The sequence below is a fragment of the Frieseomelitta varia genome, unplaced genomic scaffold (genome assembly GCF_011392965.1).
Source record: "Frieseomelitta varia isolate USP_RPSP 00005682 unplaced genomic scaffold, Fvar_1.2 scaffold_475, whole genome shotgun sequence".
Classification (NCBI taxonomy): Eukaryota; Metazoa; Arthropoda; class Insecta; order Hymenoptera; family Apidae; genus Frieseomelitta; species Frieseomelitta varia.
This window is the reverse complement of record NW_025110229.1, coordinates 222,354-239,469: the sequence shown is the minus strand read 5'-3', so window position 1 is coordinate 239,469 and position 17,116 is coordinate 222,354. Positions and strand designations below refer to the sequence as shown.

General features: G+C 36.4%; 1 protein-coding gene across 1 annotated transcript in view; it reads left to right on the top strand.

Annotated features, from left to right (window-relative positions):
- Window positions 1–4,564: 4,564 nt before the first annotated feature.
- LOC122532816 (dynein beta chain, ciliary) overlaps window positions 4,565–17,116 on the top strand; it is a 35,271-nt gene continuing 22,719 nt past the window's right edge. Inside the window, exons 1-14 of the mRNA XM_043661921.1 lie at window positions 4,565–4,802; window positions 5,301–5,533; window positions 5,603–5,868; window positions 6,388–6,794; window positions 7,703–8,130; window positions 9,093–9,334; window positions 9,430–9,697; window positions 10,460–11,003; window positions 12,362–12,679; window positions 13,190–13,544; window positions 14,096–14,367; window positions 14,817–15,197; window positions 15,674–15,822; window positions 16,732–16,977. Of these exons, the coding sequence (XP_043517856.1) occupies window positions 4,565–4,802; window positions 5,301–5,533; window positions 5,603–5,868; window positions 6,388–6,794; window positions 7,703–8,130; window positions 9,093–9,334; window positions 9,430–9,697; window positions 10,460–11,003; window positions 12,362–12,679; window positions 13,190–13,544; window positions 14,096–14,367; window positions 14,817–15,197; window positions 15,674–15,822; window positions 16,732–16,977 (4,347 nt within the window). The remainder of the gene's footprint in view (window positions 4,803–5,300; window positions 5,534–5,602; window positions 5,869–6,387; window positions 6,795–7,702; window positions 8,131–9,092; window positions 9,335–9,429; window positions 9,698–10,459; window positions 11,004–12,361; window positions 12,680–13,189; window positions 13,545–14,095; window positions 14,368–14,816; window positions 15,198–15,673; window positions 15,823–16,731; window positions 16,978–17,116) is intronic.

The following is a 17,116-nucleotide window of genomic DNA, read 5'->3' as shown; positions in this document are numbered from 1 at the left end:
TATTTTATGAAAAAAGTTATCTACTTTTTATTTTATTAAGAATCCAGAATTCCCGAAATTTGAACCTTTCACTTTCGAAATCGTTTCTGTGCAGGGTATTTTAAAAGACTTCGCTCTGTCACTAGAAAAAGATAAATATTCCCTATTTTATGAAAAAAATTATTATTAACAGAGATAATAAAAATAACAAAATTTGAAAAAGACCGCAATCAAGGAAATCAGAACAGAGGAGAATCACTAATTTCAAATCTTATATTTTCCCTCAAGAGAGAAACTCAAATTTGAAATTTCTCTTCATTTTGAGGATAAATCGAAATAACAGTTATGAAATTGCCTAATTAGTCTGGCAATATTTAAACCCCTCAAACGCACCTACTACGAAAGAGTAAACGATAACGAAACGTTGCTCGATTCGCGAAGTTGTGACTCTGAGGCGTTGAACGCGCGTCTCGTGCAACGAGGCACGCGTGAAAAATGACGCGGGGAATGTTGAAAAGCTCCCTAAATAAGAAATCGCGGCGTTCGCCTGGTTTCTTCCACCCTACTTCTCGCTTGAACGAGAATAGCCGTGGGACTCGCGAGAATCATCAATTCTCGGCGTGTCAGCAGAAAAAGGCGTCTCGAGAGAGTCCTCGACTTCCGGCCCGGAGCAGCCTCGCGGTTCCACCGCCGTTTTGCACCGTGATAAAGGAAGTGGCGCGGTGGATGACGAATGGCGGCCAACCGGGACAAATTTCGCTCTGGGGTAGATAACGTCCGAAATCATTACCGACCGCACCCCGTGCAAATTGTTTGGACCGGCACAGCTCGAAGGCAGTTCGAGCCTCCTTTTTTTTTTTTTCTCCTCCGGCGCGTAGGCGCCGGAGAGAGACTGTTTCAATTTGGGGACGGAAGCTCGAAGGAAAAGTGATTGATGATCGACTGGTCGGGCTTTGGAATGGGTAACGTTCCGGAGAGTATGAATTGATCAAGAGAATGCGCCGTTGATTCCCCGAAATGCGGGCGAGGATTGATCGTTCGAACGGTCGGAGGGTGACACGGTTTGATTATGTATCAGGGAAGAAGTCTCCTGTTGAGGTCACCTGTTGAGGCAATTATTCGGTGGATGGTATTAGGAATGAGTTGATACTTTTGACGCTTCATTTTTCCTAGACCGGCGACGATATTAATTCCCTTGTTGTCAATCGGCGAATTTGGGCGCGAACAACGTTATGTTGAATCGCTCAATTTCTTTTCTGACATTTCACCAGCGCTATAGAGAGTATTTTTCGTGAACAAACATTTAATAAATTAGTTTAGGGAGGTAAATACTATTTGAGGATAAATATTAAATTTAAGATTTAACTGTCTTGTGAGACATGCACTTGTAATATGACACAATGATAACAGCCGAATTTCATAATAGTTTTAATGAAATTTTAAAATGTTTTATATTATTATTAACATTACTATATATATTATTAATATAACGTTATTACATAACATTTATGTAACATGTTTTATATAACAAATGTTTTATATAAATATACATATTATATATATATTTTTTTATTATGTGTGTTATATGAAACATTGTAACTTTCTTTATAATTATATATATATTTTTATATGGAGAACTTTTTTTACAGTCTATATTGCAGTGGAGAGAAATTAAAAAAAAATTGTGGTGTCGAAAAATTTTCAAAAATTAGAAAGAAAATTTATATCGTGATGGACGATAGTCCATAAAAAAGAATATAGTTTCTTTTCTGTATCTTATCTAACAGCTGAATTTCATAATAGTTTTAATGAAATTTTAAAATGTTTTATATAACATATATATATATATATATTTTTTTTTATTACGTGTGTTATATGAAACATTGTAACTTCCTCTATAATTATATATGCATATATTTTTATGTAGAGAACTTTTTTTATGGTTTATATTGTAGTGGAGAGAAATAAAAAAAAAAGATGTAAATTGTGGTGTTGAAAAATTTTCAAAAATTAGAAAGAAAATTTATATCGTGATGGACGACAGTCCATAAAAAAGAATACAGTTTCTTTTCTGTATCTTATCTAACAGCTGAATTTCATAATAGTTTTAATGAAATTTTAAAATGTTTTATATAACATATATATATATATTATTACATGTGTCACATGAAACATTGTAACTTCTTTTATAATTATATATACATATATTTTTATATCAGAGAACTTTTTTTATGGTCTATATTGCAGTGAAGAGGAATTAAAAAAAGATTGTGGTGTTGAAAAGTTTTCAAAAATTAAAAAGAAAATTTATATTATGTTAGTCGATAAAAAAGAATACAGTTTCTGGGTGAGAGTCCCTGTAAGCGGAAGACACGCACGTTAAACTGTTTATACAGCGGAGAAGCACGTTCCCTGTTTTTCTACAACGCGATTTTCAAATATTCACGAGTTGCTTGACGCAAACGCAACATCTGAGAATCACAGTGCAGAGAAACAGGAGCAGTGCTTCGAATAAAAATCGTCTACCAGTAACATTTAAGAATTCCTTGATAACAGATACCTTTTTAATTTTCCAGTTTGCCTGGCAAACTTCCTCTGCAAGGAAAATCGAAGGAACTCCATCTAATTTACTTCCCCGTGTAACAGAATATCCAACGAAGATGAAAAATTCGCGCGTCCACGCGAAAATTTCTCGTCTGTCTCCTCTCTTCTTTTTCTTTCCGCTCGGTTCGAACGAAGGGTGAGCATTCACGAAATGAAAAGCCTCACCGCCCTCACCTGTCGCGCGTGCACGCGCCAAATTTTTCGAGCTACGCGCGCGGTGCGCTCGTGCGTGCGGAGAGATGCTCGAGGAGCGGAAAATCTGCCGGCTTTTCGGGAAAAACGACAGGCGGCTAATCTGTCGAGAGAAATTAGTTCTGACGTTTGATCGGGGATCGCGAGACTCTCTCCTCGAGCCTCTTGTGCCATCGATGGCCAGCTGTTCGCGCAAGCTGCTCCTTTTTTCCACAGCTTTTCGTCTATCTACGTATTGTGTAGGGTGCAACTGAACAATACTGCTACGCTGTTACGTGTACGCGATCGATAAGCCGATTAGGGAATCGAGCGAACGGCCCTCTTTTTTTTCCCCCAAGAATTCACGTTATCATCGTTAGGTTTCAAGTTGGTCCCAGCCAGTAAATGGTTAGCAGTTTCAACTGGCTAAAATCCAAGAGCGAACAGCTGTACGCGTCCTGTTTTTACGTCAGCGCAATTTCCACCGATCTTTTACGACCGATCGATCAGACTGATCAGGGTTAACTTGCCTCTGGCATCGCAAACAACGCGAACGCCGACGTCGTTTAATTCGAACTCACCGGCGCGAGCCATTTCCTACGCTGCCATTTCCCGGGTACCTCGCTCAATTGAAGAACAATTTGTGGATTCCTCGATCACTGGCTCAACCATTTACATCACTTTTCTCTCAAGTCTTAGGAGCAAAATTATCTAAATACAGCTCGGACGATTGATTTATTTGTTAAACAATTAAAATTGGAGTCCACAATGTCACTATCAACTCACGAACGTGATCGACGATTCTTTCTTCAAGTCTGAAAAAAACTAGAATTATCCACGTACGTTTTGCATTATTCGAACGAAAGGCAAAATCTAAGAGAACCCCTATTCTCAAAATCAGCAATGTCCAATCGACCAATTGTCCGTGTTTCGACTGATTTGGTAAGTTTGGTTAGCTACGCGTGTCGAAAGCGGAACGATCTCGCCTGACGATCGAAAGTTTTCCAACGAATGTCATCGATGGACGCGAAACTCTGACTAACATCTCCGGACGAGTACCGAAGAGTAAAATGGTACCTGCCAGTGCCCCGCGGAAGGCAGGATCGCGTGCGACGTCAGTTGTTCTCGGGGAATATTTCGTGCGTCCCGTGACAATAGGAAGGCAACGACGTCTAAAAGACACGATGCATCCAATGCCAGAACGGCAGTTCCGTTCGGTTCAGTCGGTGCCTGGTCTCTTGACCTGCTTGCACAACGGCCACCGAACGATTGGCATTTTTACCCGCCCCGCGTCCACCACTACCACCTTTCTGTGGTCACGCCAGCCTTTTACATATTTTCAATCGTCTGAGATATGCCAGCACTGCACTATCCTCGCTTGGTCGCGTCACGAAACTCCTAAGGCTCGATTCTTTCGGAAAATCAAGAGGATTTCTGTTTGAAGTTAACCGAGAGCAAAGGTTTTTAACGAAATAAGTCTCAGTAGTAAGTATTTTGTAAGAAATACTTTTAATCCAGATCTGTAAATGTAAAAACAAAATTTTATATTACGATCTAGAATTTTTATTAATCCGGTTCCATAAAATAAAAATAAAATCTATTATGATCTAATTTCGAATCTACTTGAGATACTAAATATTCTAATCTTATACTGGTATTTAAAGATTAAGTGTAAAAATAGAATCTTAAGACCAGAGGATCTTGAATCTGAATCTAAAGCGAAAATCTTGTATCAACAGTTGAAACATTGAGCCTAAGTGCGTAAGTTGAGAATCTAATTATCCTCACTGTTAAATTTGTACAAACAGAAATGGCCACACCTGATGGCCCAGCGGATTTTCGATTGGAGTACATCGGTGGTTTCGTGCAGAAGTCGCTGAAGCTGAAGCCAGAGAAATGGGCCAGATTACTGCTTACGGAAGAATACAGAAATGCTGTGTTTGATTTCCTTGATAATCCTCTGCCCGCTGCGCTCTTCGTGGCTCTGGCACCGAACGCGCAATTGGTCGCTTCAACCTCGTTTCCCATACCGTGTCAGAGAACCAAAGGTGAGCATCGCGTCGGGAAAATTTTGCTCTCTAAATTTCCAAAATTTGTAAATTTGTAAATTTCCAAATTTCTAGAAAATTTACAAATTTCTAAGTTTCCAAATTTTTACAAAATTTACAAATTTCTAAATTTACAAATTTTTAAAATTTCCAAATTTCTAAATTTCCAAATTTCTATAAAATTTACTAAATTTACAAATTTCTAAGTTTCCAAATTTCTACAAAATTTCCAAATTTCTAAAATTTACAAATTTCTAAATTTACATATTTCTATAAAATTTACAAATTTCTATAAAATTTACAAATTTTTAAATTTCGAAATTTCTAAATTTCCAGATTTCTATAAAATTTATAAATTTCTAAAATTTACAGATTTCTAAATTTCGAAATTTTGACAAAATTTCCAAATTTCTAAATTTCCAAAATGTAAATTCCTACAACAACCTGGCGAGAACTTGAGAAATTATTTTCAAGAGAGGAATCACGAACTCTCTTCAGGTATTTACGCCGTGAAGATAGAACAGGCGCCACTGAGCAAGGAAAAGGAGGCTTGTTCGTCGATGCTGATACTTGGCGATCTGTCGTCTCGTGTTGTCGATCAATTAGCCACGTTGGTGGACAATGTATTTGCACCTTTGTTAAGCAAAGCGGAGAATCACAGGGACCTGCCTGACGTCGCGATCCAGGATATCTCTAGACACGTCCATTCTCTTCGTGGCACTCTGTATCAAGTAAGTCTTCTCTTTCTCTTTCTCACTACTCTTAAATTTTTTTTTTTTATATTTTTCGTCGAAATGCAGGTGAAAGGTCAGGTGAACGGTAGAACGGTGCTCCCAATGCCAGCTGGAATGGAGAAGGTGACGGAAGTGGAGAAGCTGGTGCGAGCTGAAGGTCCCCAAGCCGTTGATCTATATTTGAAAAGCGCTATCGAGGGTGTGGTGATAAAGTGGGCCTACTTGGTGAACGACGTTGTCACTCAGGAGTCCAGCGCTGCTTTCGAGAATGGCCAAAATCCCACTCCCGACGTCGAGCTCGACTATTGGTCCACGAGACTAGCTAATTTAAGGTAGAAGATGCTCTTGTCGTTTGTTAAATATTCATCGAATGACGTTAGAAAACATGGAGAGAACGTAACCTCCGGTTGAAAGAAACGATTTCCTCAGGACTTTTATTAAAAAATTTGATTTTACGAAAAAGAGAGATTCGATCTTTTTTTACATACCGAAGAGATAAGCAACGTAGTATTAAAAAGGAATCGTTGAATTGGAATATGAACGACAAATTAATACTTCTGTTAGCAACATTTAGCTAACGTCGAGCTGAATTTCACTCGTGAATTTTTCCCACGCGATTTTTCTGTTTCTTCTCGAGAACTTTCTAAACATTTGGCTTGGAAAATTGATTGTACACTGTAACGGAGAGTTATATTTAACAAGTGTTTCAGAATTTCTTGAGAGTCGAGAACAATAGAAAGAATGTCTGTCGAAACAATCAAAGAATCGACGTAGGTTTTCCATGTTTTTTCGAATTATTTCCCATCGATTAACGAAGATTACTTGCCAGTTGAAGAATGATCGTCTTCCAGGTACATTTACGATCAACTGCAAGAGGATCGGGTGAAGAAAATGGCGAGCATTCTGGAGAAAACGGACAGTGCCTACTTCCCCTGTTTTCGCACCCTTTTCGATAACGTGGTGTCGTCGATGGCCGAGGCGAAAGAGATATCTCTTTATCTGTCTCCGTTGGCCAAGTGCTTCAAAGCGGTCGAGGAGGTCGATTTCTCCGAGGCTAAGCCGCTAATGGCCACGCTGATACACTCGGTCGGATTAGCCTGGTCGAAATCCACCCACTATCAAAGTTCCTCCAAGGTGATCATCATGTTTCGACAGATTTGCAACCTGTTGATACAGGAGGCTCGTCGATTCCTCGACCCGACCTCCATCTTCCAGAGCGACGTCGACGAGGCATTGCAACGTGTGCAGATATCCCGAGGTTTGGTTAAATTGTAAATATTTACGTTTGCAAGTACAATAGTCACATCAAGTTAACTGTCTTTTTATTCAATTTTTTATTCAATTTCTATTTTGACGGATGTTGCGAATATTAATATTCTAAAAAATGATATTGTACGATACAAGTTAAAGGGAAACAATTTTTTAATAATTTCATGTGTAGTAGAGCCTAGCTGAATGTTTCAATAATCAAAACGCAATACATTACCGACAATAGAATGTCTTCCAGTAGCAGAGTTTTTTTAGTTACAGACAGACAGTATAATATTTGAATATTAAGATCTTTGGAAAAATAGAGATTCATATAAATTAGGAAAAAGAAATAAAACGTGATACTTGTTTGTTATAGTGCTTGTTCGTAGTACTTATTTATTTATCATACAAAGCAAGAACGTGTTTATTTTCTAGCGACTCGCAAATGTTCAGTGTACTCTTTCTTTTATCGTAAAACAAAATGAGAAGATGTAGTTGATCCTTTCATTTGAAACTTGATCGATTTTGACTTTACGGAGTTTAAACTATTTTCTTTCTTCACATTCGTTTTGAAGTGATTTTATAAAACAAAGTCTTCCCATTGAAAAATCGATCCATGAAAATCGCGATTTTTACTAAATTTTGAAACATTTCCAGAACTCTAATTTGATAAAAATCTATTTGTATAAATCGTCGGAGGACGATATCTTGACAAAAGCATACCTATATAGAAATACTGTTACGTATATATCACGATACTTACATGACAATTTTATGGTAATTTCATAAAAAGAATATTTTTCCAAATATTTAATGTTTAATTCCCAAGAAACTTAATAAAAATAGTAGACAAAGGAACTGTTACAAGACAATGTTGTCAACGACAACAAGTTTCTCACAGGGACTTTTTCACAGATGTTTTAGAAGAATTCAAACGGCAGTTCGAACTTAGAAAAGACATGCCGGCGATGAAACCCGATGCACCATCGTGGACCTTCAATTCCAGCGCGGTGTTTACCCGCTTGGATGCATTTTTGAAACGACTGGCCGACATCGAGTGGTTGTTCAACACCGTGATGGAATTCTCGAAACTGGAGAAAATCGAAATCGGCGGTATCCTCGGCGGATCTCTCAGCACCAGGATCATCAACGTCTACAAGGAGTTTCAGCAGTTGTTCATGTCATTTGCCGTGCGGGCAAACGACGCCCTCGAGCCAGACGACGAATCTTTCACCGCTGATTGTAGAAAGTTCAACGATTCGATCACCGACCTCGACTGCAAATTGGCGGCCATCCTTTGCCAAGCTTTCGACGACTGTGGCAACCTTGAGAGTGTCTTCAAGGTACCGCTTTTCCACGCTCTGACGTAATTTTGATTAGACGTGTCGAGCAGAGATGGAGCAGAGATTTTTTCTAAAAGCAGAATTACACTTTTGTAGAAGGGACATTTAATTAAAATACAAATGATTCTGATTTAATATATCATACTGAATACTATATCGTTATATTGTTACATTGATTATTATTTGAATTATTATTAAATTATTATCTAATTATTATATCTGAAAGAAAGGATAACATTTTTTTCAGTTAAAGGAAATTCGTTTCAGAGGAAATCAAGTTTAAAAATTTGTCAAGTATATTTGAATTTAGCCAATCGTAAGCTTGAAAGTAAAGAATATTTGATAATTATTTATAAAAATATTTATTATTATTAGGATATATATATATAGAATTATTATTTAAAGAATTTATATTTTAAACAATATTCTATGTGCAAAAATTAGTCAAAAATGTAGTGACATTTTTTTATTTAAAGCTTCACTTTCAAGGAAACAGACTTTGAATATATCTCGTTAAATATTGTCTTGATAGTAACATTTCAAACTCGATTTTTTTCAAAAAGAAAGCATCATGCAAAAAAATTTTACTACATTTACACTAAATGCACATTTCTACAATAAATACTGACACTTCCAACTTAATATATTACAATTATATTAAATATTTGGACATTTTCTTATTTTATTTAACATTTGATTCAGTTGCAAAATGACTAGTAAAATGTTCTTTTATTTCTTTTCCTTTTACTACACACCTATTGCAGAATAAAACAATAAAATTAATTTTAAAACAAATTCTTATAAAGCAGTTTAAACAGTGTTACACATAATATGATATATGTAATACTAACAAATATTTTTTGTAGTCATTTTATTCAGAAATTTTATGTAATCTATTTCCGATTTAACGTACTCCACAACTTTTTGTCCCAATAGAAATTCTCCCGAACTTCTGCTTTCAGTTGATAAACATCGCTGGAACGGTATTGGATAGACCACTGATAAGCAAACAGTTCACAAATCGTTACACCCGAATCTTGGATCTACTGAACGTCGAGCTGACCGTGATCGAAGTTCTCTTCAATCGTGGCACTAGGGGCGCTCTAATTAATCTTCCACCTTTAGCCGCGGCCTTGACATTCATCAGCATGCTCAGGCAACGCGTCGATCTTCCCGTGCAATCTTTCAAGGCTATTCAACATCCGTATGTCTCGCTTAATTAGAGATTTGTTGTTAACAGATCAGATTAGAAGTTTACAGTTCATTGCGGGATTATCACGCCGATTATCATTGGTATAGAATAGTGAACAGCGAGGAAGGCCGGAATATAGAGAAACGTTATGAAAGGCTGATCAAGATCTTCGACGACAGGGAAACAGATTTGTTCACGGAATGGGCACAAACTGTACCTGACGCGGTCGATATTGGACTGAATCGCAATATTCTTTATCGCGAGAAGGATTCCACGTTATTGCTGAACTTTGATCCCGAGCTTTTGTGTGTTTTGAAGGAGGTGAACTACTTGAAGCAAATGTCGCGATCAGACATTCCCGAAGAGGCAATAAAGGTGTGTTCCTTCGACGTCAAGTTTCCTATATGTATTTTTTGTCATCGTTGCTCAGCCCTAAGAAAATTTTATGTAGCTGAAGAATACGTAAGGAGGCTCGTTTTTGTTACAGTTAGTACGGTTATAATATTACGATAAAATTAATTTTTAAAATGTTCGCGTAGAATAGATTCGACCCACTCAGGATCAGACAATAATTAATTTATTTGTCATAACATTTAAAAATATCTCGGTTCCTTGAAATCTCAGTTGTAAGTGGAAGACGCAATGATGAGAATATATCAGAAGCGAATTTTTGAAATTTCTTTACAGAAGTCTGATATTAGAAAATGGAATTTATTAGAAGTGAATTTTTATAGAACTCTGGTATTAGAAAATAGAATTTATTAGAAGTGAATTTTTACAGAACTCTGATATTAGAAAATAGAATTTATTAGAAGTGAATTTTTATAGAACTCTGATGTTAGAAAATAGAATTTATTAGAAGTGAATTTTTACAGTACACTGATATTTGAAAATAGAATTTCGATAAAGCTGAATCATTTAAATTGTTTTCAACTCTTCATTATCAAGTCGTTGATAAATCGTAGATCTAACTCTCAATTTCTACTCTCCTACTTACTATTTTACCTATCTAGTCCTATGACACGAAACAAACACACTGATAAAACAAAAGAAAATTTGCTTCCAAGTCTTCCAACGAATATTCCGATACCTAAAACCTTGCCAAATCTCATCCCTCGATATTATTCTACCATCCAGGTGTCAGAAAACGTAGAAACGTTTCGCAAGTTTCGGATGCAGTTAGGTGCTACCGTGTGCTCGTACAACAACATCTGCAAGATGACCAGACGGGTGGAGTTCCAGCTGATCGAGAAGGAGATAACCAGGATCGATTCGTTGGTGTCACGAGGAGAGACGGAATTATGCTGGAAGTCGGACGGCGTTCTCGAGTACATGGTGGAGCTAGGCGATCTCGTGGAAGGGCTGTGGAGGCGAATCAAATCGGCTCAGATGAACGTGGGGAAGATCAAAGCAGCGCTGGACGCCTGGACGAGGACGCCTCTCATCGAAAGGAGGGACCGCCGTAAGGACGCTTTATTGTCGTTCGACGAGCGTCCAGAAAAAGTGTCGAGACGTTACGGCGAGGTCGAGAGGGCTGCCGAGCAGATTCATTCGTTGTTGGAGGAGAACAAGCTGCTTTTTCAAGTTGGCGACGGGATGGAGGAACCGTGGCAGAGATACGTGGCCTATGTCGATGGGATCGTGATGGAGTCCCTTCGTAGGGCTGTAGGATGTTCGTTAGGTGAATGGATGCTCGATATTTTTTGGTACAATTATTGTTCAACTCTTATCTTATCAGCCGTGTTTTATTGAAACTTTATTTCTACAGTATTTTCGATGTACGGCAGAATCAGAAATTTTATTTTATAAATATCTTAATATTCAAGCGTTATATTACTGCAGTAAAATGTTTGGCAATTGGTAGTAGATAATATTATTGTTGGGTGATTCAGCATTCGAATATTAAAATAATTGAAAAATAGTAGTTTGGATACTGTTGTTGGGTGATTTGTCATTCGAATATTAAAATAATTGAAAAACAGTAGTTTGAATATTATTGTTGGGTGATACAGCATTCGAATATTAAAATAATTGAAAAACAGTAGTTTGGATACTGTTGTTGGGTGATTCGGCATTCGAATATTAAAATAATTGAAAAATAATAGTTTTGATATTGTTGTTGGGTGATTCGGCATTCGAATATTAAAATAACTGAAAAATAGTAGTTTGGATACTGTTGTTGGATGATTCAGCATTCGAATATTAAAATAATTGAAAAATAGTAGTTTGGATACTGTTGTTGGGTGATTTGTCATTCGAATATTAAAATAATTGAAAAACAGTAGTTTGAATATTATTGTTGGGTGATACAGCATTCGAATATTAAAATAACTGAAAAATAGCAGTTTGGATACTGTTGTTGGGTGATTCGGCATTCGAATATTAAAATAATTGAAAAATAGTAGTTTGGATACTGTTGTTGGGTGATTCAGAATTCGAATATTAAAATAATTGAAAAATAGTAGTTCGGATACTGTTGTTGAGTGATTCAAAATTCGAATATTAAAATAATTGAAAAATAGTAGTTTGAATATTATTGTTGGGTGATACAGCATTCGAATATTAAAATAATTGAAAAATAGTAGTTTGGATACTGTTGTTGGGTGATTTGTCATTCGAATATTAAAATAATTGAAAAACAGTAGTTTGAATATTATTGTTGGGTGATACAGCATTCGAATATTAAAATAACTGAAAAATAGTAGTTTGGATACTGTTGTTGGGTGATTCGGCATTCGAATATTAAAATAATTGAAAAATAGTAGTTCGGATACTGTTGTTGAGTGATTCAAAATTCGAATATTAAAATAATTGAAAAATAGTAGTTTGGATACTGTTGTTGAGTGATTCGGCACTCAAATATTAAAATAATTGAAAAACAGTAGTTTGAATAATTTTACTATAATACTATAATGCACTTACGGTTTGCGAAACTAAATTAGTTTCTTTCTTTCTAAAGTCTTAGAACCTTTGTTTACTTCTAACACTCAATACTGGATAATTTGGATATCTTGAAGTTACATTGCAATATTGCATTAGGATATTTGGTGGATAATATGGAGTCGAACGAAGAAACCGAGCCGCTGTTAGAAGCAAAGTTAGAGCTCAGAGAACCAGATCTGTATTACGTGCCCTCGCTGGAACCCGACGATCCAGATGGCCTGGATCAATTGATCTTGGCGCTTCTGAACGACATCATAGGATTGGCTGCTCTTGTACCAAGGTTAAAGAAGGATTCTATAGGCTACAGCGAAGAACTGGAGGAGGATCCAGATATAAAAGGAATGAAGAACGAAATTATGAGTAACGTTGTAACCGCGGTGGACGAAGCCACGGAATTCTGCAGTAACTTTGAAGGTAGAACTTGCACCCAAAAGGCCTTAAGTTTTATGTTCGTTGTAATGCAGAATTTCGTTCTTCTTCTTTTTTTTTTTTTTTTGCTAAATAGGACCTCTGTGAAGTCTATGTAACACTAAATAGTATTGGCAATTTTTTCAAATGTGTCAAAATTTCAATTTAATTACTCCAAATGTTTAGTAATGTAGCAGTAGCTGATATTACTTATTTTACTAACACATTGACATTTTAAAAGATTCCATGGTAAACTTACATTAGTTTTACCATAATATTAAACTTAAATGAAAAAATATAAAAAATGGTGATCATTACAAAGCTTCTCTATAAATTTAGGCGAATACGTTCAAATTATCACACTGTGACATTTCTATTCTACTCGCACACGTATTACTGCTTCTTTGAACTTTCCATAAACGCGTTCGTTATCTGGTAGAGCTAACGAATATCAGAGGAAGTTCAGACTTTAGCTTCGTGATCCACGCTTCATCCTTTGCCGTCTTATTTTATCAGGATACGCCTATCTCTGGTTAGACGATAGGGACATGGTGATGCAACAGTTTCTCGAGTATAGCCGACAATTGACGATGGAGGAAATGGAGATGGTGGCCGTGCAGGATCCCAAGGGGCCGACACGGTCACCGCCGAAAATGGAGCAATTCCGCGAGCAAATCGACCTTTACGAGGGCCTCTATCTCGAGATCGAGGAAATGGAACCGTCGAAAGTGTTTTGTGGCTGGTTCAGGGTAGACCTCAGACCCTTCAGACAGTCGGTGCTGAACACGGTCTGCAAATGGTCGAGCATGTTCAAGCGACATCTGGTCGATCGCGTTACCAGCAGCCTCTCGGATTTGGGATCGTTTATAAGGTGTTTTCCTCTTACCGTATTGCCACGATCGAAGAGCAAAGCATGGTTTTATCTTCAGTTTCATAGGCTCTATGATCGATCTGTCTCAACACTCTGACTGTTTTCTTTCTGTAGACAAGTTGTAAAGAGATGTTGAATTTAAATGTACCTTCTCAAGCTTGATTTTTTTTTTCAGAAAAACGCAACCAAGATTGTACCACCTTGTTTAATCTAAAAGTAATCAATTTTAGACTATTACAAATTATTAATCTGATTATATAATTAAAAATTGAAGTATGTAGTTACAATTTTTATAATTAAAATTTTAATATTTTGTAATTAAAATTATAACAAAAATTTTAATATTTTATAATTAAAATTGTAACAAAAATTTTAATATTTTATAATTAAAATTGTAACAAAAATTTTAATATTTTATAATTAGAATTGTAATAGAAATTTTAATATTTTATAATTAAAACTGAAGTGTGTAGTTATAATTTTAAATTATTAGAAAGTATTGCTGGGAGATTATTAGGAGTTACAATCTAGTTCGTATATTTTATTGGTAGACGAGCGGACGAGGGTTTGCTTCAGCCGATACAGCCAGGAGACTACGCTGGATTGGTTAGCGTGATGGGTTATCTGTTACAAGTGAAAGAGAGGCAACCAACTACGGACGAAATGTTCCAGCCGCTGGAGGAGACGATCGAACTGCTAAAATTTTATGATCAAGATATCCCAGAGGAGGTGAATGTTCTTCTTCAAGCGTTGCCCGAACAATGGTCTAATACGAAGAAATTGGCGCTTATGGTTAAACAACAAGTGGCACCTTTGCAAGCTGGTAGGTACATTGCTATTTATAAATCTGTTTGGAATTTCTACAATGTAACACAATTGAAGTGTATGATAAACTTTGGTTGGAAATATTTGCAAAAGTTATAGAAAAAAATGGTAAATCAATTGTTCTGTTGGTCCCAGAATAATTTAATTCGAATTTCATTAAATAAATCTCGTGCGACTTGAATGGAAACCTTTAGTTAAAGTTGAAATTTGATTTATAGAATCGTTTATACCGTTCATGGAATTAAATGACAATGAACATAATAATTTCATAATAAATACAAATAATTACAAACAATCTGTAATAAATATTTTTTATTACATAATTATTCGACGCAATGTAATTTAATATTAATTTAATTTTTTCTAAATGTTTCCCTGATATTTATAACAATTACTCTCGCAATATTAATACTAAATACATTCTCTTAATCGACGAATATACAACAGGCGAAGTGTCCAGGATACGAGGACGAATCTCCGCGTTCGATACGACGATAACTCACTACCGCGAGGCCTTCCGGCGATACAATTTCTTCAAATACGACTGTCAAAATCCTTACGAGCTGCTAGACGAGGGCCACAAGGAGATCCTGATGTTGGAACGTCAGATGAAAGACATCCAAGAGTCTGCGTCATTGTTCGAGGTTATCGTGCCAGAGTTCAAAGTGTTGAAACAATGTAGAAGAGAGTTGAAGATGTTGAAGCAGCTTTGGGACTACGTGAATATCGTTAGAAGCTGTATAGAAGGATGGAAGACCACGCCGTGGAGAAAAATTGACGTGGAGAACATGGACATCGAGTGCAAGAAGTTCGCCAAGGAGATACGAGGTTGATATGATGTGATGTTTTAACCCTTTGCGGTCTAAGCGTTTGACGTTTGATTCCAATTATGATAAAATTAATTATTGAGCTATTTTTCTAGAAATTATTCAGTATCTCCACAATATTTCTCACATGCGTACTTTGGTAATTAGATGTTCCTGGATTATCTTGACGATATTTTTTAAAACTTTTCTCGTCGAATTGCAAACGTAGTAGACTGCATTAATTAAATTTTCGCATTGACTCAATTTTTCTAATCGTGCGAATATTCTTTCGAAGTTCTTTCAAAACTTTTTGACATTCTTTTGAAATTTTTCTAAAATTCTTTTGAAAGGATTATAGGCAGGCCTATAATAATATAACAAAAACGATATCTTCTGAAAAAAGAAATAAAGGATACCAGATTATCAAATCTCAATGCAGGATCGCAAAGGATCACGTTTGCTCAAGTATGTTTTCAACATGTTGGTTGATATAATCAGCTCTGGACAAGGAAATGAGATCGTGGGACACCTATGTGTCACTGGAGGCCACCGTGAAGAACATGTTAACATCCTTGAGGGCTGTAGCTGAGCTTCAGAACCCAGCCATAAGGGAAAGACACTGGAGGCAATTGATGAACAGTACCAAGGTACCAGCCGAGGTTAAAAAGCGAAGAATAGGTTTACGAAAAGAGTTGAAAGCGATTCGAAAACATTAATATTTCACGTAACGTCCGACTTTGTACGAAAGATTGTGCGTGTATATTTTTGTAAATACTTTTCAATGTATTATCGTACATTGTTCATGCAAATCGTTTTTCCTTGACGAATTTCTGATACGAGAGATAATTAGAGATTATTCAGATTAGGATTATTTTTGCGGAAGTACACGAAGGTGTTTAGAGTTAGTTGCACCGCTGTATATACGCTATCGGTGTTGCAGAAGCTGGGCGACATGACTCCAGAAATGACCGTAAGTCTTCACTGTAAATACGCGCACTTTATCCTCTGAATTATTATTCTTTTGAAAATCTCTGAGCACGAATATCGAAATCACCGCCACGATCGTTCAATAAATACGTAATTACATAGTTAGCAATGCATGCATCACGTACATGTGTATGTTAAACGAATGATTTCTACAATATTTTGATCATCGTTTTTTTCGTTCATCGTACATACCATTCACTGTATATATATATATATATATATGTCTCATTAAATAAATTGATTTTTCACTCGAAACGTTTCATCCTTCATTCTTCGTACACCTCACTTTATCTTAATTTCAGTTTTTTTAATGATTCGTTAAAATTTCAAATACGTTCGCAATGACGCGCAATAATAAATGATGCATCCAGTTCATAATTATAACAAATACACTCGGAACTTTTATGCATTTATGGGACGTTTGAACACGCATGAAAATGCACAGAAATATACAAAGTATCCAAACTTAGACTATTTATTATAAAATCAAGTTTCCATTTGATTCGCAAAAAAGAAAAGATAGAAACAGTGACACGAAGAAACGCAGTCTAATCAAGGTAATCGATTAGGTACGATTCGTCATGGACGAGTCTACCACGTTGGCCGATCTTCTGGAGCTGAATCTTCACGAGTGCGAGGAGGAAGTGAAGAACATCGTCGACAAAGCCGTGAAGGAAATGTCTATGGAAAAGTACATGAGAGAGCTGAACGCCACCTGGTCGAAAATGGAGTTCGAGAAAGAAATTCACGCCAGAACTGGCGCTACGTTGATAAGAGCCAGCGAGGAATTGATCGAAACCTTGGAAGAGAACCAGGTACTTTCCTCTTGTGCATGGATATTGTGGAAATTGCAGAGAATTTATATTTTACGTTCGTATAATTTATATTTATATGCTACGTACAGTAGAATTTTTACTATCACGAACGTGACTTTGCTCATCGATCTCTGGTGAC